At 41.6% G+C, this 27,404-nt stretch overlaps 1 protein-coding gene and 1 long non-coding RNA gene across 6 annotated transcripts in view; one reads left to right on the forward strand and one right to left on the reverse strand.

Moving 5' to 3' along the window:
• Positions 1–27,404, reverse strand: part of LOC134204733 (calbindin-32) — a 277,167-nt gene that overhangs the window by 111,135 nt on the left and 138,628 nt on the right. For 3 of the 5 annotated variants that reach the window (XM_062679534.1, XM_062679533.1, XM_062679535.1), the window contains exon 3: positions 8,882–9,118. In XM_062679534.1, coding sequence (XP_062535518.1) covers positions 8,882–9,020 — 139 coding nt within the window. In that variant the 5' untranslated portion in view covers positions 9,021–9,118. Of the gene's footprint in view, positions 1–8,881; positions 9,140–27,404 lie in introns of all 5 variants that reach the window. The other 2 variants (XM_062679536.1, XM_062679532.1) reach the window with 1 other exon arrangement.
• LOC134204736 (uncharacterized) lies at positions 4,481–5,396 on the forward strand. Its single transcript, XR_009977949.1, has 3 exons — positions 4,481–5,125; positions 5,184–5,262; positions 5,325–5,396. It is a non-coding gene; the product is annotated as an uncharacterized LOC134204736 (long non-coding RNA).

The following is a 27,404-nucleotide window of genomic DNA, read 5'->3' on the forward strand; positions in this document are numbered from 1 at the left end:
TCAGTGTGGTCAAATATTAGTCTAATAAAGTTGTTGTGTAATTGGCTATGATGGATCCTTGACACATGAATATCGTTAATTATAAATTTAAAACCTTGAGAAACCTTGTATTCCTTTGTTTCTAATTCTTGGAAAGAAATGTGCAAACAATTTGTTAAATATTTACATGTCTGTCTTGTACTTCCGCATAGTATTTCCAGACTTTATCTTTTCAAGAATTTTAACCTTGCTAAGAACGATTTTTATTTGGTTTAGTTGGATACAGATTTGCAATACAGATTTTTTGACTTGGGATACAGATATAAAGATTTTCTGGGGCAAAAATACAGATTTAAATGTGACAACCCTGGATGCATCCGGGAAACGTTCAGGGCATAATAAACACACTGAAGATGCTGTACGGCCAACCAGAGATCATCGTACACTCGTTGATTTGTAAGATCAGCTCTCTACCGCCCATCCGCGAAGATCGCCTCGAGACATTGGTGGACTTCGCCGTGAGTGTGCAGAATTTCTGTGCGACGGTGGAATCGTGCGGCCTAGACGACTACATGTACAATGTAACTCTTCTGCACCAGCTTATTGGAAAACTACCTCCATCGATTAAGCTGAACTGGGCTCAGCATCGTAAAGCTCAACCGGCAGTCAACTTGGCGACTTTCAGTAAGTGGATCTACTCTTTGGCGGAAGCAGCAAGCACGGTTACGTTTCCAATGGAATCTTTGCAGGCGAAACTAACTCGAAACGATGTTCGGCGCAACCGAAAAGGTGAAGCATATCTCAATGCGCATACAGAAACACAGGAAAAGTATAATGTGACCTCTAAATCGTCTTCCAAAGCACCTGAAACATTTGCTGCGCCGGTGGTGAAAGAAAACTGTCTGGTGTGCCAAGGAACGTGTAAGTCAGTGGACAAATGCAAACGGTTCTTGGAGCTTTCCAGAGACTCCAAATGGGCGGTCATTCGTGAGTTTGGTCTTTGTCGAACATGTCTCCGTCGGCATAAAGGATCTTGTAGAGCAAAACCGTGCGGCAAGGACGGGTGTTACTTCAGACACCACGAGCTATTACACAACGAGCAGAAGAGAAAGTTTCACAGTAACAGTGCAAAGACCGGAAATTCCCAATCTCCTCAATCAACAGCAAGCGGCGCTGAGCTTGGGTGTAACACACACCAAACGGCATCTAGTCCAGTCCTTTTCCGCTACCTTCCAGTTGCGTTATCAGGGCCGAGGAAGACGATCTACACTTATGCCTTCCTTGATGAAGGCTCAGGAGCAACGCTGATCGATCAAGATCTTGCCGACGAGCTACAACTGGATGGAACGCCGAGCCCAATATGTCTACGCTGGACGGGTGGCACTGAGCGGTGTGAGAAGAACTCGTGCATCGTTCGTCTACAAGTTGCCGGACGGCAGAAAGGAGCAGAGAAATTCACATTGGAGGACGTGCAAAGGGTCAGCGAGCTGCTGCTGCCGTTACAGAACCTAGACATAGATGAACTGAGGCGATCGTACCGTTTCCTGGAAGGATTGCCCATCGCATCATATCACGATGCACGTCCTCGCATTCTGATCGGAACAAAGCATGCGCAGCTGGGTTTAACTCTCAAGAGTCGCGAAGGAGAATTCGGTGAACCGATTGCAACCAAAACTCGTCTAGGCTGGACCGTGTGTGGCAATCTAGGATCCGGAGATGCTTCGAGCATGTTTCATTACAGCTTCCACGTGTGTTCGTTAAACGAACGGCCGAACGACAATCTGCATCAGACGATGAAGGATTATTTCTCCATTGACAGCCTGGGAATTAGTTCATCAAAACCGCTTCTGTCGGCCGAAGATGAGCGAGCCGAAATGCTTTTGAGGTCTCTCACACGCTTCTCAGAAGGCCGCTATGAGACTGGTCTGCTCTGGCGCTATGACAACGTCCGTCTGCCAGATAGCCGACCGATGGCTCTGCGTCGCCACAGATGCTTGGAGAAACGAATGGCGAAGGATCCCAATCTCGCAGAAATATTACATCAGAAGATCGTCGACTACGCCGTCAAGGGATACATTCGTAAGCTTTCCGAAGAGGAAGTGCAGCAACAATCCACCGACATTTGGTTCCTGCCCGTCTTCCCGGTAACAAATATCAATAAACCCGGAAAAGTTCGCATAGTATGGGATGGTGCGGCCGAGGTCCATGGAGTCTCGTTAAATTCTGTCCTCTTGAAAGGTCCCGATCTGCTATGTTCTCTGCTTGGCATACTGTTACGCTTCCGACTGCATCCTGTTGCGGTAACGGGAGATATTCGCGAGATGTTCCATCAAGTGAACATTCGGCAGGAAGATCAGCAATACCAATGCTTTTACTGGACGGGTGAAACCGGCGAACTGGCGGTGTATGTCATGACGGTGATGACCTTCGGAGCGTGCTGCTCTCCTAGCAGTGCGCAGTATGTCAAGAATGTTAACGCGGAGCGTTTCAAAATGAAGTATTCAGCAGCATGTGCAGCAATTATCAAGTCGCATTACGTCGACGATATGCTGATCAGCTTTGCGACGGAAGAAGAAGCGATCCAGGTAGCCAAGGATGTTCGACATGTGCACGCGCAGGGCGGATTTGAGATCCGCAATTGGATTAGTAATTCCAGAGAAGTTGTAGATGCGCTGCAAGAAGACAATGCCGATGAAGAGAAGAGCCTAGACCTATCAGCAGAAATGGCCACTGAGAAGGTTCTAGGAATGTGGTGGAATACGGTAGCTGATGCTTTCACCTACAAGATCGGCTGGAAGCGCTTTGATGGCTTATTACTTGAGGGTGGACGACGTCCTACAAAGCGGGAACTACTACGGATTCTGATGACCATATTCGACCCGCTTGGACTTATCGCTCACTTTCTCGCCTATCTGAAATTTCTGCTGCAGGATGTCTGGCGATCCGGAATAACATGGGATGAAGGAATCGACGACGATGTGTTTGAAAAATGGCGGAAGTGGCTCAGCGTTCTGCCGCATGTAGAAGAAGTCAAGATTCCTAGATGTTTCTGGCCAGGACATCCTATCAATGAAGCCGACGAGACTCAGCTTCACACCTTTGTCGACGCTGGTAAATGTGGGATGGCAGCGACATGCTTCCTACGGTTCATGAAGAACGGAGAGACCTATTGTTCACTCGTCACCGCCAAAGCTAGAGTGGCTCCTCTGAAATTAACATCGATCCCTCGGTTGGAGCTACAAGCAGCGGTCATTGGCACACGACTATCGAAAACGGTGCTTGATACGTTGTCTATCCGGAACATGAAGAGGTTCTACTGGTCCGACTCACAAGACGTCTTATGCTGGATCAACTCCGACCACCGGCGTTACAGCCAATTCGTCGGTTTCCGCATTACTGAGATACTGGAGTCCACCGAACCTCACGAATGGCGATATATACCTAGCAAACTGAACGTAGCCGACGATGCTACCAAGTGGGACGGGCTTCCTGATCTTTCTATTAGAAGCAGATGGTTTCGAGGGCCAAATTTTTTGTGGGAAGACGAAGAGAAATGGCCATCATCTACCAAACGCGATAATTTGACGAACACCGAGCTGCTGACAACTCTGTTGGTTCATCACACGTCTCCGGAACCGATCATTTGCCTTCAAAACTTTTCCAACTGGAAGCGTTTGCTGCACGTAATGGGACTGGTGCTGCGGTTCATCACGAACTGTCGTCTGAAATTACAACAAAGAACCATCAACAGAGAACCTTTGAACAACGGTGAACTCCGTACAGCTGAAGCACAACTGATACGAATCGCACAAGAAGACGGATACCCGGAAGAGTTTCACATACTACACAGTAACTTAGAACGCCCCACAGAGCCAGCTAAACTTCTTCCTAGATCAAGCCTGTTGTACAAGCTTACGCCGTGGATCGATGATCGCGGCATTATGCGAATGAAGACGCGTATCGCTGCGTGTCAGTTCGCCACCGAAGATGCGAAAAGCCCCATCATCCTTCCAAGAAAACACCACCTTACCACCCTTATTGTACACCACTACCACAATAAATATCACCACCAGAACCACGAAACAGTGATTAACGAGCTACGTCAGAAATATCAAATTGCTCGTTTACGCACATGCTACAACCAAGTTCGTCGGAATTGCCAAAGATGCAAAAACGAGCGAGCAGTACCGAATAACCAGATTATGGCCGACCTGCCACGCGGCCGCCTAGATGCTTTTTCTCGACCGTTTACTCATTCGGGCATCGACTATTTCGGTCCCATTGAAGTTGCTGTCGGCAGACGAAATGAAAAGCGCTGGGGAATGTTGGTGACATGCTTAACCACCCGAGCAATACACATCGAGATCGAAAACGTCGTTAACTCCCGACCCCTCACGCACGTTCCAGTAGATGACGATTCTGGTCCAGCCCTAACTCCTAACCATTTCCTGGTCGGCTCCTCCAATGGTTCAAAACCCCTAGTGACCATCGATGACAGCGGTTATGCTCTGAAGCAGAACATGTGTACCTCGCAGATCCTGGCAAATAGGTATTGGAAACGCTGGGTAAACGATTATCTTCCGGAGATTACCCGACGATCCAAGTGGTTCCACGCAGTCAAACCCATCGCTATCGGAGATATCGTCGTCATAGCCGATCCGAAACTACCACGGAATTGTTGGCCAAAAGGAAAGGTCATATCTACGTGTGTCAGCCGAGACGGCCAGATACGATCAGCGACCATACGTACAGTTCGCGGGGTCTACGAGCGCCCTGTGGCTAAGTTAGCGATCTTGGACGTTCAGCGCGTGGAGCAGTAAACCAACCGGATGTTGGTGTACCCTGGGGGAGTGTTGGCCTAAGCCAGCGCGCGCATCTATCATCATAGTATCTACATCGTTCGCAACCCTGCGATCGAGAAGACATTACGTATGACGTGAAATGAAATGACAGGTATATGACCTGGTATTGGGTGAGTAGACAGAAAACAGATAGAAAACGACGAACAAATAGAAAGGTAGACAAAACGTTGCACTCTGAGCTTTGTATTTGCTTAGACTAAATAGATAAATCTAGCTTAATTCTAGTTTTATTAGTTGCTAGTGGGTATAATTAGTTGCTTGTGTACAACATTGTTTCGCAACCGGTAAGCCTAATTTACTTAAATATCACTTAAAAGTACTTAGAAACTATTCTTACACTAGGTAACCTAAACTTATTCCGCAACCTATTGTCCACTCGCCATACATGCTACTCTATGAACTAGGTGAGGTGAAGTAATCGGTAAGAGTAAAGCTAAAGTAAAATGAATTCCAAACCAAACTAACTTAAAATCAACCTAATAGGACTTACGACTACCGTTTATTTACTTGAACTGTGTTAAACTACGTGGAATTGTACAAAGGGAACTAAACGTAAGTTTTTATAAACTATATGTACATTTAGGCATTAAAATTAATCGAGAACGATGCTCTATACATGTATATGTTCACGAAATATTAATTATTCAGAATCAAGGCAACTTAAATCTATACGATTGCCAGAATTACTTTATGAAACCTATTTGAATTTAACTGAATATGTTATGTTTATGTGACAGGAAATTATATTCTCGCTATCACCGGATTATACGTGTTTCATTTCGCTTCCGGTCGAGAATCATAAGATCGGAAACATCCCGTTGAAACTTTACTTCAACAGTTTGGTTCGAATCACGGGATCTGTGGAAAGTAGAAAGCTACCGTCTTTTACAACTCGGGATAAGAAAATTGCCTTCTTCTACAAAGTTGTTCAGAGATTGTAAACCAAAATGTTGAAAAATTGTGAAGTTTAGAATTCATCCGTAGTTTCAAAAAATTTAAAAAAAAATCGAATAAGGTTTTAGGGTAAAAATATTACCGTAAATAGTAAAAAAGTCCAAATTTCACCGGTGAAATATTTTAATAGACACAGATCATTAAGGTCACTCCTGACGGAATCCAAGTTTGAAAGTGCTCGCGTTTTCGGGGGCACACCACTCGATACAGAGGCGGCGCACAACTGTCATTTTTGTTGATTTAGCTTTGCTGCGTCGCAGCATGCGTAAAATAATAAAAATGACAGTTGTGCTTTGCTTCCGTATCGAGTGGTGTGCCCCCGAAAACGCGAGCACTTTCAAACTTGGATTCCGTCAGGAGTGACCTTAAACTAGAGGTCAAAAACTATGATCTAACGGCTTAAAATCCGAGGTGGATTCACTTTGCATAATAGTTGCCTTTAAACATAGCGTGCGACGATCACGAAAACTACCAATACTGGTTATAGATAAGTAATAACTGTGAAATATATCCAAAATCACCGTCAGAAAATTGCGCTACTCTAAGACGAACTTTAGAAAAAAAATACGCTGCTCTAGGACTAACTTCCCAAAATGATAATTTTCACGGACGTTCCGGATTATCCGGAAGGCCGTCTGTGGCCACCCACCACCAAACTTTCAAAATGACCATTTTTACGGTCGTTCTGGATTATATGGATAGGCGTTTCCTCTTTTTTCGTCTTATACTGGACAGACGCGTTCTCTTAAAGAGGGTGTTATCAACTCCTTTCGCCTCATACCGGACAGACGCATCCATTCAAATAAAGCGTTTCCTCTCCCTTCGCCTTATACCGTGCAGACGCGTTTCTAGAATGCATTATCAACTTCTTTCGCCTTATACCGGGCAGATGCAACCATTTAAAGAAGCGTTACTCTTCTCTTCGCCTTATACCGGACAGACGCGTTTTTTAAGCAAGGCGTTATCAACTCCCTTCGCCTCATACCGGGCACTCGCATCCATTTAAAGAAGGCATTACCTCTCTTTTCGCCTTATACCAGGCAGAGGCGTTCATTTAAAGTATGCATTATCAACTATTTTCACCTCATACCGGGCAGACGCATTCATTTAAAGCAAGTGTTATTTTTCCCCTTTGCTCCAGGCAGATGCCTTAATTCATAGAAGGGGCTACCTCCTTTTTTTAGGTTCTTTATTTTATTTAGTAGATTGAAGCAACAGTGAAAAAAGAAATGTCAAAGGATGAAAAAACAAATAAACACAACGAGAGAAAAAATAAGGAAAAGGGACGCATAATGAAAAACGAAGGAAACAGCAAACTGGCGCAAGAATATGTAAGAAGGGAAAAGAAGGATTATACATGTAAAGAAAAAAAAAAGTTATGAAAGAAGAGGAAATGAAAAACCCTGATTAATCCACCTAGCAGTGTTGATGCCTTTCTCGTGCAAAAATACTTAAAAAACAATATAACTGAGTATTTTTAGCGTGTTTTGGGCATAAAAAATAGTATTTTGGCCATAACTTCTGATGGGACGTCATGGGACAATGGGACATCGAATGAAATTTGTTACGATTGATTCGGACAATGCTAAGTTCCAAAAAGTGTGTCTACAAAATTTGTACACATACACACATACTCACACACATACAGACATTACCTCAGTTCGTCGAGCTGAGTGGATTAGTATATAACACTATGGGTCTCCGGGCTTCCTATCAAAATTCATTTTTGGAGTGATCATAACAAAAAAAATGATAAACAGGAAGCAAACAAGTAGAAAAAAGTAAAACCTTAAATACTTTTTCTGAAAACTTTCGTGTTTATTTCAGTCCGTTCTGTACCATTTCCCCATAACCGTCAAGTGGCCGGCAATCACGTATGATTTTCATTCATTTTCCGCTCCGAACGAACTGCAGTGGCAGCGGTTATTCACTCACCACACACCCAGCATCATCATCGTCATCATCATCATCTTTATCGTGCAAAGGTTTGGCCGGTTGAACCAGAAGAAAATAACTCTCCGTAATGTGGAGAAAAATAGTATCAAACGGGGTGTGCAACCACCAGTAGCTGTGGCTGTGCTCAAAGCTCAAGGAGGTGGACTGAAATCATTCCCCGTTTCTAGGTGGCTCCACTGCTGGGAGGGAGACATTTCAAACCGATCCGTCGGTTGGTAGAAAGGTCTCCCATAAATAAGAGAACCGCTAGACTGTGAACGAGGACCCAAGTTCCCATATTAGGTTTACTCCATCATCACGAGGTCGGGTTCAAGTCATATGTGAAACATGGAAAAAGATCTGGCAGTTGAAACCACAAATAATGCGGTTAGTGGGAGCCTCAATATACAGAGCCAGGAATTAGTTTGTGTGATCTTCAGGCGGTATCTTCTTTCAAAGCTGATTTCTGCGCTTGTAGAGGAAGTTTTGAATAAAAATTTTCTGGATGCAGCATCTTTTATTCAATGTTGCAAATCTTCTCTTGCTCATCATAATTGCATGGTACGGCTGAGAAGAAGCGAAGTTGAAACACAAAGTTTTATTTCCTATCGGGGAACATGAATTGAGAACATTTGATAATCTGAGGCCCGCACTCTTTATAGAGAAGACTTCGCTTCACTGGTAGACAACTTGTTCTCTACGGATTTCAAATATAAAGAAAATAAAGTTAAGTATGTTTGGGTCAAATTTAATTGGATATACAAGCTCAAGCTTATTCGGGAATGAGCTCTTATTTTTTAAGAAGGATTTTTAATGTGCATGCCTTTTTTTTGATTTTAGGGTTACTGTATGATCAAAATTTGAATGAATTGCAAACATGAACATATATCTTGATGATCAATAGATCTTTTGATGCTTTTTTGTACTAGTTATTAGCTTGAGGTTCTTTGCTTAGAATACACAAAATCTGAAATCAGGAACGTCTTATTTTCCTCTTTAAACCTTTAATCGGTCTGAAATTGATTAGAAAATGATTCCTTCCTGCGATTAGGCACACCAGACAGAATTCGAAAAGTGCTAGATTTTGCTTCGTCTTATTCTTCCCATCATCCCAAACCAAAGCAGCTGTCAAGTTAGACATAGACACTCACCATCCCCATCGTAGTGACTCCAAACGTCCATAAACTGATTGGCGGACAGTTTTTTCAGCTCCCGCGATTCCGGATCCCGGTACTGGCGCATGAAATTCTGAGCCTTTTCAATGTGTACCTTTTGCTGCTGCAGATCCATGGTGTGATGGGAGGGAGAGAGGACCGCTTCGAAGTCCGCTGATTACCTTAGGCGGTCGGGAGGGGTGACAGGAGCGGGGGCTTCCGGACGGGGGAAACCTGCAATAAAGAATGTGAAACCTGGTGGAAAGAAAAAAAAATCGTTAGATTGGCGGAAGCTGATTAGGAATTATTTATGCGAGGGATAGTGAACCACGATAGGAAGATGTGGCGGTAGTCTGTCGAGTTCTCTTTCCGTACTAAATACAATGTAAATGACAGATTTCAAGTGATTTAGATCATCATTTTCAAACCTATCAACTTTGATTTATAGATGTTTTCTTTCATTTTAATTGTAAAATTGATTATGTTTGTTTTTGAACACAATTCAAATAGGGTCTTGGACCATCCATAGTTTAGCAATTAAACCTGCAGGTACATGTTTCCATCAATTTAGATTTCACTTAGATATCACTTAGTTGCTGACAGGGTGTCAGGCCATTTGGCCGAATGCCGTCTGGCCGAATGCCGTTTGGCCGAACGCCATTTGGCCGAATGCCGTTTGGCCGAACGGGTCATTTGGCCGAATGCCGTTTGGCCGAATAGTTAAAAAATTGACCTCAAATTACGAGTTGCGAAGATTAAAAAAAACGTGAGTAATATGAACTAAGAAGTGAGAAGTGAGACGTGAAAAATGGGAAGAGAAAAGTGAACAGAGAACAGAGAACTTCTTCCTCCTTTCTTCTCCCTCCTCCTTCTTCCTTCTTCTTTCCTACGTCTTTCTTTTTCCTTCTTCTTTTTTCCTTCCTTTTTCTTTCTTCCTTCTTCGTTCCCTTCTCTTTCTTTTTTCTTCTTCCTTCTCTATAATTCTTTCTTCCGTTTTTTCTTCTTCCTTTTTTCTTCATCCTTCTTCCTTTTCTCTTCTTCCTTTTCCCTTCTTCATTATTTCTTCGTCCTTCTTCCTTTTTTTCTTCTTCCTTTTTTCTTATTCCTTCTTCATTATTTCTTCTTCCTTCTTTCTTCTTCCTTCTTTATTCTTCCTTCTTCCTTATTCCTTATTCCTTCTTCCTCATTCCTTCTTCCTTCTTCCTTCTTCCTTCTTCCTTCTTCCTTCTTCCTTCTTCCTTCTTCATTCTTCCTTCTTCCTTCTTCCTTCTTCCTTCTTCCTTCTTCCTTCTTCCTTCTTCCTTCTTCCTTCTTCCTTCTTCCTTCTTCCTTATTCCTTATTCCTTCTTCATTATTTCTTCTTCCTTCTTTCTTCTTCCTTCTTCCTTCTCCCTTATTCTTTCGTCCTTCTTCTTTCTTCCTTCATCCTTCTTCTTTCTTCCATTTTTCCTTCTTCCATCTTCCTTCTTCCTTCTTCTTTCTTCTTTCTTCCCTCTTCCTTCTTCCTTCTTCCTTCTTCCTTCTTTCTTCTTTCTTCTTCCTTCTTCCTTCTTCCATCTTCCTTTTCCCTTCTTCCTTCTTCCTTCTTCCTTCTTCCTTCTTTCTTCTTTCTTCTTCCTTCTTTCTACTTCTTTCTTCCTTCTTCCTTCTTTCTTCTTCCTTCTTTCTACTTCTTTCTTCCCTCTTTCTTCCTTCTTTCTTCTTCCATCTTCCTTCTTTCTACTTCTTTCTTCCTTCTTCCTTCTTCCATCTGCTTTCTTCCTTCTACCATCTTCTTTCTACATTCTTCTTTCTCCTTCTTCCTTCTCCTTTTTCCTTCTTCTTCCTTACCCTTCTTCCTTCTTTCTTCTTTATTCTTCCTACTTCAGTTGTTTTTCGTTTTTCTTCCTTTATTCTTTCTTCTTCTTTAATTCTTTCTTCTTTCTCTTTCCTTCTTCTCTTTTTATTCTTCATTCAGAGAATTTCAACTATTCGGCCAAACGGCATTCGGCCAGATGGCGTTCGGCCAAATGACCCTTTCGGCCAAATGACATTCGGCCAAACGACATTCGGCCAAACGGCATTCGGCCAAATGACCCTAAACCGCTGACAGTTTTGAATAACCATGCGCCTCCATGAAGTAAATTATTTAGTTTTGTGATTTTTATAACTAGAACAGGGTTTGATTTGAATTCAAAATGAAATTAATTTTCATTTATTCTTCCTTCCGAAATAAAATGAACATATGATCCTGATATTCACAACGGAATTGTCTGTAAAGCATCTAGATATTGAGGCTATTAATTGGACCGTGAAAGGAATTGTAGTCTTGAAACTCTTCAATATAATGATATAATGATATTCTCATGTGTCTGTTATTTGGAGTGAAGGATCACACATTGATATCACGTGCTTATTATCTGATTGTCCAATTTTACTAGCAAACAGCCAAACGACATAAGTAAAATATCAGAAAAATATGCGAGTAATCGTTTTCTTCCGTTCCCTAGGATATGTAGCAATGTAGCATCTTTATGAAGAATATTACAATGGCTATAACCCCTCATAATCATGCACAAAAGCTCGTATCATAAGCGAAACAGAAATATTATAGGTCTCTTATGGCGACTTCTTCCTCTTCAACGGCTCTTCATTCCAAGGCTTTTAACAGTTCATAAGCATGAATGGACATATATTTTTTTTTGCAACAATGCACAATGGCTAAATTCGGGTTTCTAGTCCATTTCTTCAATAGTTTTTTTTTTACAATTTAGCGTGATGGTGTCGTTGAGACCTTTTATCAGTAAATTAATGCGCTTCTTTGGAGGTATTCAACTTACTGATCAATCCCCTAAAAGTGAGGTGAAAAGTTTATTTTTTCATCTTCACAACATATAAGGTTTGATTCTTCATAAAAGTTGTAGCAAAAGTTCTCCTGAAAAACTTTGTCGACTACACAATTCCTTTACTTTTGGAGATTTTTTTACGTTTAATGCTGACAACCCCTGTTGAAAGTCGTTTCAACAAGAGGTTCTGGAATTATGATTCTCCACCACGTAAATGAATGAAACCCATGTGATCCGATGGATAATGGCAGAATATTAATTTCCTATAAACGGACATGTAGTGAACTGATTAGCTAATTAATTAATCCGTGGATTTCTTAATTACTATAGCATTATACTTTTTTGCCTGTGATAACTGCACGGTGTAAATAGTTTTGCGAACCCCTGACGCTAGTCACACCATAATCAATATTGTACATTGTCATTGGAATATGCTAACTGAAAGATGATATGCTCACTTACGTTAAGTATCTATAATGATCTTCGCTGTGACCGCAAATGTGTCGGACGACCCGAGCAGCACAAGTCAGACAAAAATGGTTGCAGCAACTTGATTGTGACTAAATCTGGTCACATATGAGTTGCAGCAACCTATGTGAAGCATGTGTGCTGCTAGGGGAGCTTTTTATCACACGGGATGGGTATATTATTTGTTTACATTTATACATTTATACACATTTTCAACATTATGCAACATGATGGATAAAACTCCATTGCTTTCTCACCAGTTTTGATCACACAGGAATGGTTTATCACGCAAGATGCTGCAGTATAGAGTTGGTGGTACCAAGGTAGTCAATTTTTTTAGAAGGTATTCCTTATTTCACAAAACGTTTATATCGCATGAAACTAGCTTGCCGGTATTAGTAGTATCTTTGAATTCACTTACACCCGGTTCTTTTTTTACACGGGTGGGTTTTAGCTGATTACGACCTTCAGCGTTAATGGAACTATGAGTTAACCCCATAAAAAAATTCACGAAAAATCAAAGAAAATTCAGGTGGCATTTAAAAGGCTGTGGAAAATAAGGTTAACCGGAAAATTAAAGAATACCAACCGTGTAAAAAAAAATATTGGGTGTATTAGATTTACTTATAAACTAATATTCTACCAAATTTAAGAAACTATAGAACACCGCCGAAATAATTCTGTCTTGTTTCGCTTTCTCGTTTGTTTTGGCCTTCTTTCGCTCGTTATCAATCGTGTACAGTCATATCGGACTCACCGTTGTATTGACCGTTCGGGATAATGGGTAAAAATGGTTACAGAAAGGTGTGACTTTAGAACATATAAGGTTTGGAGAGGATCGAAGTGTGCCGGGGATACGAACAAGTCGTGAAAATGTTCCGTTGTCAAAAAAAATAAGAAAATATAGAAAAGGAAAGCGTATTTTAAACGAAGAAATTTGATTGTGAGACGCAAAATATGGCGGAACACAGTGCTAACGCTGAACGGGACGAGAAATGTGGAGCGCATCAACGACTGGCGGCTGATCTACAAGTCGAACAAAGCTGTGAGTTGACTTCGACGCATCGGACAACCGGAGGAGAAGAACTCGATGTTTGTACCAACTTATGTACGGAACATTTACTAGAAGGACATGAATTTGAAGTTGATTCGACAGTTATATCCGGTGAGCCGTTTCCAATTATATTCTTATTCACAACATTGTACAATCCATCATCTACAATCTCAAACAAAATTCGTAATTGTTTTATTACAATTGTACTTTTCTACAGGATACACTAGATCTCTGAAACACTTATAAAATGTGGGCTAGGTAATTCAACAATTATGTTATACAACAATGATAAAACAAAAAGATTCGAAGTGAATCTTTGGTTTCGGTTTATTTTAAAACATGTTTTTAGTAACACTCATTTGGTTTCTTGCCCCAATGCAACGATTTATGGAAGCTAGTGAGATACAGTTGATCTCCTGGATAACTACAATCTAGGGCGAGCTGTCGTTTGTCAGTTCGAAGTTGGGCAAATTATTCCAATAATTCAGAAGGTTTGTTCCGTAGGTTCAAACGTATCATAGACCTGGCTGTCGTTCAATCATCTTTCTTTTCCAAACGCATACTAAGGATAGGATTTGTTTGCATTGTTTTCTGATAAATATAAATATTATGATTTCTGTTTGTGGTGAAAAACATCTTTGACTAACTCCTCTTTTCTTTAGAATGAACCTGGGAGAACGGAACCTAGAATGAACGAAAATCGGCTTTCTTGATGATATTTTGACGTAAACTACGTCTAAGGGGAAGACTCAGATACAGGGTGTAAATCCGAAATTTCCAAATTCGAGACCGTCACGAAATTAGGATAGATTTCAAACGCTAATAGCGTCTTTATCTTTCGATGGATTTTCGAGATTTGCTTATCAATAGATTCGGAAACTCTCCAGCAATTTGCCAATTCTATTGATACTATTGATTATCAACGTAAAATCATTAAAAATTCAAAATCTTTTCCAAGCCAGTAAAATTTCATAGTTTCGTTACGACCGCCGTCTGCGGTTGGTTCTTGCGCTCTACTTTTGTGCGGTGATTCGCACAAAAAGTGCAAAATAGAACCACGGCAATGATCGCGGTCGGAGCTAGAGATGTCGTAAAATCCCGATTAATCGATTAGTTACTAATCGATTACTCTTGATTCTTGTCGATTATTGAATCGATTAATCATTGTATAGTAATCGATTAAAAATTAATCGATTATCACAACGATGAATCGATTAATCGAAATAATCAATTAATTTTCGACATCCTTATGATGTCGTAAAATTCTGATTAATCGATTAGTAACTAATCGATTACTCACGATTCATCTCGATTATTGAATCGATTAATCGTTGGGTAATAATCGATTCAAAATTAATCGATTATCACAACGAAGAATCGATTAATCGAAGTAATCGATTAATTTGCGACATCTCTAGTCGGAGCAAAAAAGTAGTGTTTATGAAAAATTGCTAGATGCAGGACATGTTCATGTAAGCAAGAGGTGAATATTAAAATTGATTACCAACTTTAAACAAGGTTACACTCTAACTTTTTTGACGGAAATTGAGTGAAATTTCTGTAGGATAGTGAGAGAGAGCAATGCAATTTTGCTCAGTCACTGAGTAGGTGAAAGTTAGCGTGTATCCTACTATTTAGGCAGCATGGATTGGTGTCCGATCGAATATGATTTGCGGAAAAACTACACATTACACGCGGCAAAACGTTTACCAAAACAAGCCTCGTTACCTCCTAACCCCATATATCCAAGTAATTTGACTAAGCACGCACGCGCGGTTTGAAGTTTGTATGAGAATTACTAGGAAAACAGTAAATTTTTCGGAAAACCGTTTCGCAACGTTGGTCATTAATATCTAAAAATATATGAGTACGTTGGCAACATAGGAAACTTATCAAGTGAATAAATCGTCTTTATTACGAAACAATTCGCTTCTTGCAAGAAAAATTATTAAGGAAATACTAAATCGTGGGAAATTCAATTGAGCACGTAAAAGAATAACATATCAATAATGAGCATTTTCTTTATAACTTTGCTTACGAAAATCCGATCGGTTCGCAACAACAATCGTCTTACAGATTTAGCAATAATCTATAATCTTCGGGTTGATTATATTTAGGGGGAGATCCTCCAGTGCCGGATACATAAGCCATTTAACAAAAAAAAAACTTTAACTATCCGTATTATGTTTCCTTTCACACCATACTAGCAGAATGTACCCTGCATTGCTTAAGTTTTTACGTTCAACGTTCGAAATGTCATTTTTTGCATTGATTGCGAGCGACGCCGCACTCTAGATCATTTTTCGAGCATTAGGTTTTCTCCAAACTCGCCCTATTATTGTATTTAGCAATTTTCCCACCTTTTTCTTTAAAATTTACTGAGCTTTTGCATATAGAAACACAGCTGATACCAATACGAATCGATTAATGAGGAAATCTCGCAAATCGGTCATCCTCTTCGTGAGTTATATTGCCTCAAAGGAAGAATAGATAGAAGAAAGAAACACAAAATATGAGTATTGACCATTGATGATTCATACAAACTATATTTGATCATTTGAACACGTTTTTCGATGATGAATTTTGGTGAAAAATTTTACGATTCAGAAAAATGTCTCCTAGTACCGGACACTATTGCATCATGTTCAAATGTGACTAAGTTCCTGTTACATGAGTAAATACATAATTCAGAATAGTAATATTATTCACGTGCTTTGAGTTTGATTCTTCAGCATTTTTTTACATCTTAATCCAAATTCCCACCTTTTTCAATGTCCTCTTCAATTTTTGTTTCTGCTAATTTCTGTGACTTTCTTAGCAAGAAGAAACAATTGAATTAAAGTAAGTGTAACAAAACAGGTGTGAAGAATTTTTATTCAACTTCAAATTTTGTACAAAATTTATCACATGAAGATCTGATATAAAGTCAAAATTTCAATCACTCTAGGCTCTAACCAAAATAATTATCTTATGATTTGTTTTACGTAGTTTACGTCGGGCGGTCGTATCTTGTATATAACCCTTCTGATTTTTTTTTTCGTTTCTTAATTTTTACTCCTCACTCTTTTTTCGCGAAAATTTGTGGTAAGCAATTTCAATAAATTGTGTTTTTACGGGAGTAGTTAAAAAAAAACGATTAGTAGGACGGAAAATATGGAGTGTAAGTAAAAATATGGTATAATTTTATCGTCAATGAGTTTTCGCTTGATTTTCATCGCTTTTGTTTCTTTTTCTCGTTCCAGAGAGCGAGTAATGGCGCTTAAGCCTAGGCCTATATGTACACTGATGTACATAAGTATTCGTCATGTTTTCATAGTAATCTATCTTAATTTATGCGAATACTTTTGCCCATCAATGTATAAGCCAGGGCACTAGACAAAAAACTGTGTCCCATCCCAAGACGTCGAGGTCCCAAGAAGTGTACATTAATCTTCTTAGCAAAGTCACTCCCAACGATTTCGTCAATCATATTTTCCCCTGAATGTGAAACGGTTGGTACGGCTGTCCCCGTTTCTTCCTTTCGTAGATTCAAAACTCTTCGTTGATCATGTTATTTATTTCTAAATAATCTGATTACCCGGGAGTTATGGATTGTCTCCCAAATTCAAGCCTGCACGGTGGGCCTGGCCGTTTTAATACTTGTGTCATATTTATGATATGCTGCAAATATTAATGCAGACAAGAAAATGCTCGGGAACACAACCGACATTTCCAGGATGCTTTTCAATACTGGCTGTGCATGTGCTAAGACAAGACAAGACAAGACAAAAATGGTTACAGAAAGGTGTGTGTGAAATAGCAGTCCCCCCGGGTACGCCAACTATGGGTTGACTTACTCATCGTCACACCGAGCGTCCTGAACTGCCAACTTAGTCGCTGGGCGATTGTAAATTCCACTTGAAGTCCTCACAAATGCGGACCGAACCTCTCCGTCGGTACTTACTTGGGTGGCGATGATTTTCCCCTTTGGCCAAACATTGCGAGGCACCTTCGGGTCGGTAATTATCACGATATCACCGACGGTGACCGGTTCCGGATGTTGAAACCACTTACTTCTACTTGTATTTTCTGGTAGATACTATGTTACCCTCCGTCTCCAGAATTGATTTGCCAGGATCTGGGATTTCTTCCAGTTCTGCTAGAGTGCTGCACTGCTGTTGTCGAGGTCGGTTAACGGCTTCTTTCCATTGGACGAACCGAGCAGGAAGTGGTTCGGGGTCAACGCTGGAGCCGAGTCGTCGTCTATCGGCACGTGAGAGAGGGGCCGCGAGTTCACGGTGTTCTCAACTTCTGTCAGCGAATTTCGCAGAATTTCGTCGGATGGCCTTGTCGACGAACACACAACAGCCAGATTGTTCTTGACAGCTATCACCCATGTGTGGTGTGAGAGGCGGATTGAAGTCCCACTCGATTCCGGAACTCCCTAACACCTCCACAAATTCGTGCTCGTCCATGGATTCGATCAACTCTCTATTACCACCTACAAAGTTCGTGCGGCGATCGCTGTAGACTTTCTGTGGTGTGCCGCGGCGGGCCATAAGGTTTCGGACAGCCATAAGGCAGGAGCTCGTGCTAAGGGAGCGTGCTACTTCCAGATGGATTGCTCGAATAGTCAGGCACGTGACAAGCATTATCCACCGCTTCTCCACTCTTCTACCGACTGTAACTTCGATTGGACCGAAATAGTCAATCCTGACGTGCGTGAAAGGTCGTGAGAACGCTGTAGCCGGGCGGGTGGAAGATCCGCCATGAATGGTGGATTTGGAACTGCGTGCTGGTTTTTGCACTGCTGGCAATCTTAACGTACTTGCTTTTAACAAACACTCAGGCGAGGGATGCGGTATTTCTGACGGATTTCATTTATTACCGTCTCGTGATTGTGGTGATGATATTTGCGGTGGTAGTGTGCCTCGATCAGGTGGGTAATGTGGTGTTTTTGCGGAAGAATAACTGGGTTCTTGGCATCATCAGTGGCGTAGTGTTATGCAGCAATCCGGGTTCGCATGGACACGACTCTGTTACCGTCCAGCCAGGGTGTCAACTTATACAATGAGCTAGATGTTTAAACAGTCATCGTGGTTTCGGGTCGTTTGGTTGTACTTTGTTGCATCGTCATCTCACCGGGATAGCATTTCTGCTGGCAGAGTCGAATAAGAGTTGGATCGGCTTTGAGAAGTTGCTTCGCCTCAAGTGAACCAATGTCTGTAGGAGCTCCTCGGCTCTTGTGGAGGCAATTATCGATGAATCGGTGGACGTATGCGACAACCTTGCGTAGTCTCTTCCAAATCGAGTAGTCGTTGACGCAGAGCACTTGCTCCGACAAAGTGTGATGTACTACGAGCGATAAGCGTAATTCGTTATCGGTCGAATCTTTGCGATTATGCGGTTCCGGCTAGTCATCTTCAGGGCACCGAAGAAAGTCGGGACCGTTGAACCACCTGTCTTCTTCTTCTTCTTCTTCGTTGACATTACATCCCTTACTGGGACAGAGCCACCTCGCAGCTTAGTGTTCATTAAGCACTTCCACAGTTATTAACTGCTAGGTTTCTAAGTCCAGTTACTATTTATGCATCATGAGGCTAACACGATGATACTTTTATGCCCAGGGAAGTCGAGACAATTTCCAATCCGACAATTGTCTAGACCGGCACCGGGAATCGAACCTCAGTATGGTATTGCTTTGTAGCCGCGCATCTTACCGCACGACTAAGGAGGGCCCACTTGGTGGCGTTCTCGGCAGTATTTTGCTTACTAGGGATCCATCTCCATTCGTGTGTTTCGGATGTTTCGAGAATTTTGCTGATCCTGTGGCCGACATATTGGCTGTATCGCCGATGGTCCGAGTTGATCCAGCAAAGAACGTTTCTGGAATCAGACCAGTATAGCTTACGGTGGATCCTGGAGGTTAGTGCCTCTTGGACGGTACGTGATAGCCGTGCACCAACTACGGCAGCTTCGAGTTCCAATCGTGGTATCGAAGTAAATTTCAGCGAGCAAGTAACTCGGCTTTTGGCTGCGACAATAGAACAAGAAAAGGATCCGTCGTGGACGAATCGAATATAGCAGACGGCGGCCGTACCGTCCCACTGTACACCAGACTGCCATATTTGCTGTAGCAGGATCTTTAGATACGATAGAAAATAAGAGATCAGCCCTAATGGATCGAAGATGGTCATCAAGACGCGTATGACTTCTCGCTTCGTTGGCCTTCGTTCACCTCCTAGCAGAGCTGGATCGTAGCGATTCCATCCCACTTTGTAGGTGAAAACATCGTCGGTCGTGTACCACCACATGTCTAAAACCTTTTCCATGGCTAGTTCGGAGGACAGATCAAGGCATTTTTCGTCGATATTTACCTCTTGTAGTGCTGCCAGAACTTTTCTCGAATTACTGATCCAGTTTCGAATCACGAATCCACCTTGCTAATGGACATGCCTTACGTCTTTCGCCAACAGGATGGCTTGATCTTCGGAGTGCACGCTGATCAGCATATCGTCAACGTAATGTGACTTTATGATGGTTTGATGCGCCTCCGGAAATTCGTTCGTGAATCGGTTGGCATTTGTGTTCTTCACGAACTGCGAAGTGGTTGGAGAGCAGCATGTCCCGAAAGTCATCACCTGCATAGCGTACAGTTTGTCGGTGAGTCCAACGCGACGTTCCCGGAACTGAAGTAGAATCGTGAGGAGGTTACAAGATCCGGTCCTTTGAGTAGGGCCGAATTAAGCGACGTGCCGTGGGCACTAGCAACCGCATCCCACACTATCCGGACCTTTCCAGGCTTGTTTGGATTGGTCATAGGGAAAATTTGTAGATACCAACGGCGAGGCACTTTTCCTCCTCGCTGAGCCTACTGATGCATCCTTTTGCTTGATATTCTTCCATTTTTGATTACAGAGTCGTCTGCAGCTCCAGTTCCTTCTCCCTCCGTTTGTTCAGGCATTGCAATAGCCGCAGCGCCATAGATTGACTATGCGGAAGACGAGTGTCGTCATATATAGAAGTACTCCTTCGTCGTTTGGTGGAGATTCTCGTTTGCGTCAGTGTTACATAGACAGCGGGAAGCTGTAGTGGTGTAGATTTGCACTGCGTCTATCGTTTTGTCCTCCACAGATGGTCCAGTCCAACCATGACTTCACTGCGATCAGCTGCCCAAACTCTTCTTCTCTGCCTTTCAAGACGAGGCCAAGATGAGCGTACTTCGTTCCAATCAAAATAGGTGGCTGCACACCTCGATAGGAATCAATCGGAAAATCTCGGAGGTGTGGATTCTCCTCGCAGAATTTGGTTATGTCCAACGTCTGTTGCGGTAGCTACAGCTCCTTCACCGTTCGCACATCGTTGAGATCGAACCGCTTGCTTCCCAGCTCGGTTCCAGTGATTTGAAGATTGTAGGCTCGGGAATCCGATTCACAGCGTTCAGTTCCTCCGGTCCACCGCAAACATAGCGATCTTTCGACACCATCTAGCTGGAGCACATCAGCAAGGTCTTGATCGAGCAGGGTGAGCTCGGAACCCTCGCCTAAGAAGGCGTACGTGCGAACTAAAGCGCCTATACTTGTCGGCGGATTCGCAGTTGCATTTACAGATTGGGCAACCTTGCTTCGCCGGATTTGGTTTTGAGGTCGAATCTTCCTTCGGCAAAGTGTTAAGGTACGCATTACCGTTTTTGGCGCCACGAGCTTCGCTATGGGTAAGCTTTTCATCGACGACGGGAAGGTGACGACACTGACGGCTTCTGCTAGGGCGTAGATCCAGCTGCTGAAAGTCGCCAGGTTGGCTGTAGGCACCGTTAAAAGAAATACTAGACCGAAAAAATACACCGTTAAAGAGAAATATCTGCCACTCTTCAGGATTCTCGGAAAACGTTGGTAGATCCCTGCTTGTCTGGCCGCCACTTGGCTGGAATTCGTCTCGAGACTCCTCGTGAAACGATCCGGGAAAGGCGTGGATGCCGCTTTGAAGGTTCGGCTGGTGATCTCCAGTAGAACAGGCCGGTGGAGCTAGAACTTGTCCATCGAAGGTAGTAGAATCAAATGGTGGACCATCATCTTATCGTTGAGCTGTACGGATTGCCAACAAGATATAAAGGCTGTCCTTAATGGAGGTGATCGGAGAATCTTGATTGCGATAGCTGCCTTGCAGTTACGGTTGCCGGATCAAATTGTTGGAAATGGGAATTGGATCGCAGACCGATTTCCATATTGCTAGTGAATCCGGTTTGGGCATCTGATTCGAAACGAATACGTTGCTGCTCAAACCGCCCGTTTGGGTGAGTTGGCTCCATGTTGTCAAGGGGACGGTGTAGGTCATCTTTGTGACAACCATCCGCTTCCGATTCAATTTGCTGTGCTTGACATGCTCTCTGTACCCATTCGCCCACTCGGTTCGAGGCTTCGCTGCAGCTCTTCGATCCTTTCTCACTTCTTCTTGACCCCTTCTCGCTCAATGCTTCTTCTAGCAGTCGTTACTTCTCTTCCATGAACTTGCGATGTTTATCCGTTGCTTTCGCTTCGGCGATTTCACGCCGCTCTTCCTGCTGCTTCTGAAACTCTCTTTCCAAAGACCTAGCTTTGCACGTTTTACCGCTGACTTCTCCGATGACGAAATGGAGCACTCTGACAGTGCTTTGGCGGCGTCCACAACCGGATGGTCGACACTCCGACTGTTTCCATTAGGAAACTCCCACTGCTGCTTCTACTGATCGGTTTTTGTTTGACCGATCGCGGGTGTTGGTGCACTGTTGACGGGATTTTGATCTAGAGAGGCGGATTTTCGAACTCCATTTGCTGGATGAATCACTGGATTCGTGCGCGTGCTTGTAACGATGTTACCAATTGGCTGGTTTCTCGTTGACCTGCGATCCCGGTTGTCGTCATCCTGCTTGGCGACGTTTTCCGAAGCCGCCTTAGTTCGCTGGACGCCATGACGCAGTTAGTCTAACTCCAGCTCTTGTCGGCGATGTCTACGGATACACCCACACAGGAGAAATAGAACCACCCGTCGCATTTGTCTCACTGGACCATCATCTTGGTATCCGCTCCTCTGTACGTCATGTACGAAAATCCCTCCACAGTTTCATCCACCACTGCCATCTCTGGAATCTCACTACTGCTTTTTCATTTTCATTTCTACATTTTTGCATGTTATAGAAAGTTTTAGGTAATATTAAAATACGCCGATGGGTGGCTATTGTGACTTAAGAACTTAAAAAATAAAAAAAGTTATAACAGGTTTTTGGATTTTTAGTCATATTTGATTTAACTGCTACTTGACACCGGGCAAATTGTGGCAGTCAATCTCATATGCATAACAAAGTAGAAGAAATGAACTTCAAATTAAAACCGGAACTGTAGAGTTGTAAGCGGATGTAAGGAATGTTTATCAAAATCATTTCCAACTATCCAAGGTAGAAATCAATCACCCATCACAAGGAGTTGACGAACCAATGCACCATGCGTCTCCATATGCTTGTATGGTTATCGTTATACATCGAACATGATAAAAACTTGTTGGCATAAAAAGCAATAAATCTTCAAAAGTAATGTAATTACGAACTTGGTGTCTTCGACAAAGTTTTTCAGGAGAACTTTTGCTACAACTCTCGCGAAGACGTATACCTTCTATGTTGTAAAAAAGAAAAAAAAATCATCCCTCTTTTAGGGATTGATTATAAGGCTGAATACCTCCAAAGACCCTCCTTAGCCGTGCGGTAAGAAGCGCGGCTACAAATCAAGACCATGCTGAGGGTGGCTGGGTTCGATTCCCGGTGCCGGTCTAGACAATTTTCTGATTGGAAATTGTCTCAACTTCCCTGGGCACAAAAGTATCATGCTAGCCTCATGATAATACGAATGCAAAAATGGTAACCTGGCTTAGAAACCTCCCAGTTGATAACTGTGGAAGTGCTTAATGAACACTAAGCTGCGAGGCGGCTCTGTCTCAGTGTGGGGATGTAATGCCAATAAGAAGAATTTTAGATTTAGTTCGATAAATGCAATGGAGGTAACCACTTCCTTCGGTGTGGTCCTGTTCCATTATTTTCTATTGGAAATTAGCTAGATCAGACTATGGGCTCGAAATTATGGCCAAAATTCTACCTTTGTATGAAAATCGCCCGAAAAATGTATCATTCAACGGGGAATTCTGTCTCATTGTTTCCTATCGAAAATTGTCCAAATGTTATGGGCTCGCAGTTTATGGTCAAAGAAAATATTTCCCTGAAAAATTTTACAAAATATTTTAATTTCACATCCGATTAGCTTGCAACAAATTGTGTTTCCACGAAAAATTTAACAATGAGTACACTACACAGAAAACTAAGGATTTATACTGTTTGGAAGCCGTAGGTTTATTATTTGTAATTTTAAAAAAGTGTCCCATTTAAATAGCATAACACTAAATATTTCACTCCAACCATTTATTTTACTCCTAATTTACCCAATTATTGAAAATAAAAATGTAGATTCCGAACATTCGCTCTTCGTTGTCCGTTTCACAAGAACTTATAAAAAAGTATTAGAACACATTTAGAAATGTATCCTCAAACCGAACAAAAATTCACCTCGGTTTAAGAACTTCTAGCCGCACCTTGCTGATAAAATGCCAGAAGGCTTTTTTAGTATGAAAATAATTCTTCATTGATAAGAAAATTATTTTGAGCTTTTTAGTGGAATGTCTTCACTTGTCATAAGACGAGTTTATACAGTCCCATTGAATTCCACCACTTAATTGTATCTTGACAGATACGTATTTCGACCTCAAAAGTAAGGCCGTCTTCAGTGTCTTGTACTTGTAGTCGAGTCAAGTACAAGACACTGAAGACGGCCTTACTTTTGAGGTCGAAATACGTATCTGTCAAGATACAATTAAGTGGTGGAATTCAATGGGACTGTATAAACTCGTCTTATGACAAGTGAATTCTTCATTGTTAATAGGAAAACTGTCTAATACGTTGACGTTATCATGTTATTTATAATTCTCTCGATTTCAAAAAGTGAAAAAAATATAGTTTTTAAGTGTTTGGAAAGAATTTGGATGAGTGAATATATCTTTTCAACCAAATAAAAATGATTATGAATAATACTATCTGGCATCATGTTCTCGTAGAACGCGCATGTTTTTGTTTACGTCGCATTTTCTACCGTCCCGAGAAGGAATGAGAGTAAGATGATGAGAGATTGAGTAAAATTTTGCTCAGGCCGGGAACTGGTGTGAAGTGTGCCGGAAATGCAATCGCTATGACTGAAATGAGTGCTGCACCTTGTTAATTTAAATCAAATAAAAGCTTTTTCAAACGATGTTTAGCAAGAGTAGCTATTTTTTAAGCAGAAGTGAACCCCTTTGCAGTATTGCACGGCCCACAAAATTCAGGAAAGTTGCTTCCTGTCATATATATCAATTAAATAATGTAGTTATATGCAGGTTAGGATGGGAATGGGGTAATAAAACCTAGATAGAGCAGATCTAGGATATGTTCTGATAGATTGAGACTGACGATAGACATTAGGGTGCCAATGAAAATGACATATTCGAGTTTAAAAAAACGACATTGCTCACAAGTTTCATTGCCCCAAAATATGACCCTATGGTAAAAACTTGAGCTCAATCGGACATGATCAGGGGGTGCCTACACTTTCATCAAAGTTTTGAAATTTATACCCATGATAATTTTCCCAAGGCCAAAGGGAAAGTCGAAAATCGAATTTTTGTTTTGATACCAAATGACTTAAAAATGCATGCAACGCCGAGATCCGATATTAAAAAAAAAGAAAGAAAAACATTTTTGCCTTTCTCGTATACTAAGTATACGTAAAGGCTATATGTTCACTCCAAAAACAAACTTTTTATAGAAGGCTCGGAGACCCATAGTGTTATATACCAATCGACTCAGCTCGACGAATTGAGGTGATGTCTGTGTGTGTGTGCGTGTGTGTGTATGTGTGTGTGTATGTGCGCACCAAAAGAGCAAAAAGTCTCGCTCATTTTTTTTGTACTTACCCTTGACCGATTTCTTCGCAACAAGTTGCATTTGACGCAGTATTCTGCCCCATTGTTTCCTATTGAAAATTGGACGGATCGGACTATGGGCTTGGAAGTTATGGCCAAAATACTTTTTCTCATAAAAAAGCGCATAAAAAAGTCTAGCTCACTTTTTTTGAACTTCCCCTTGACCGATTTCTTCGCAACAGGTTGCATTTGACGCAGTATTCTGCCCCATTGTTTTCTATTGAAAATTGGCCGGATCGGACTATGGGCTTGGGAGTTATGGCCAAAATACTTTTTCTCATAAAAAAGCGCGTAAAAAAGTCTAGCTCACTTTTAATGCACTTACCCTAAATGGATTCCCTCACAACAGGCTGCATTCGACGCAGTATTCTACCCCATTGTTTCCTTTTGAAAATTGGACGGATCGGACAATGGGCTTGGTAGTTATGGCCAAAATACTTTTTCTCATAAAAAAGCGCGTAAAAAAGCCTAGCTCATTTTTAATGCACTTACCCTGAACGGGTTCCCTAACAACAGGTTGCATTCGACGCAGAATCTTGTCTCATCTTGTCTCATCATTCCTATTGAAAATTGGCCCGATCGGACTATGGGCTCAGGAGTAATGCCCGAAATACTATTTTTTTACCGCACGAGAAAGGCATCATCACCGCTAGGTGGATTAATCTGGGTTTTTCTCTTAAGACAATTTTGGGACTTTTTCCATCGAATTTCAACACCGGACGATACGCAAACTTTTTCGCCCTATGCAAAATTAGAGCTAAATGGGACATGATTCAGGGATGCTCAAAATTAATCAAAACTTTTTTTTTCTCACAAGGGGGAAATTTTTTTTTTGTTGCCATTGGACTCAAAATGCATGAAACTTTGAGAATTAATTTAAAAAAAAAACGAATGTTTTGGATCTTAACGTTTCATGCATTTTTAAGTCATTTGGCATCAAAAACGAAAAATCGGGTTTCGACTTTTCCTTTGGTCCCCCTTTGGGAAAATCTTTATGGGTAAAAATTTGGAAACATTGCTGAATTTTAGGCACCCCTAAACCATGTCCGATTGAGCTCAAATTTTTCATGGGGTCATATTTTGGTGTAATGAAACTTGTGAGCAATGTCGTTTTTTGAAATTCGATGACAATTTTTTTCCCACACATTTCATTCTAACAGACATTTTTCGGACAAACAAACGGCAGAACTATACACCATCACACCTTTCAATTACTTATTCTAGGAAAACGTCTACATCCAACAAAGAATCTTGATTGCTGATTCCGAACGAACAGCTACTTTCGAAGAAAGGATTAAATCCAAGATTGTCTCAATCCAGGAAGTGCCAACTTTTCAAGAAGGAATCATTTCCACCATTGCCTTACACCGGGCCGACGTTCGGGATTAAATTCACTACCTTATTCCAGGAAAATGCCTACATCCGAAGGACGAATCACATCTACCACAGTCGTATTCTGGACAAACTTCTATTTGCACTAAAGGAATCACCTTTTACTTTAAAAAAGGGATCAAATCCACCATTGCTTTATGGCGTGCAAACGCCTACTTTTAAAAAAGGTATCGAGGGTGTGGATTGGTTTAATGCGGAAGAAGGAATCACATCCACCATTGCCCTAATCCGGGCAAGGGCCTACTTTAAAAGCAGTGATCACATCCACCTTGCATTAATCCGAGCAAGAGCCTAGTTTTAATGAAGGGATCACATCCACCATTCCCTTAATCCGGGTAAGCACCTACTATAAAAGAAAGGGTCACATGCACCATCGTCATATGCCAAGCACACGCTTTAGTTTAAAAAAGAGATCATATCCACAATTGTCGTAATTCGAGCAAGTGAATACTATAAATGATCACATAAATATTTTCTTAATTCGGGCGAGCGCCTACTATATATAAGAAAGGGTCATATACACCATCGCCTTATGCTGGACAAACGCCTTTTTTTAAAGAAAAGTTCACATCCAGCATTACCTTAATCCGAGCAAGCGACTACTTTCAAAAAAGAGAGTGCATCTACTATTCCATTACCCAAGTAACATTTCAAGTTTTATTCCGCTCTAGGAATGGTTTCCAAGATCGAATTTCAAGAACTGACAATAAAACCCATTACTACAGGATTACCTTCTGATGACCACTATAAGGGTAAGATATGTCCAAATGGC

Source organism: Armigeres subalbatus, unplaced genomic scaffold, assembly GCF_024139115.2.
Source record: "Armigeres subalbatus isolate Guangzhou_Male unplaced genomic scaffold, GZ_Asu_2 Contig857, whole genome shotgun sequence".
NCBI classification, from domain to species: Eukaryota; Metazoa; Arthropoda; class Insecta; order Diptera; family Culicidae; genus Armigeres; species Armigeres subalbatus.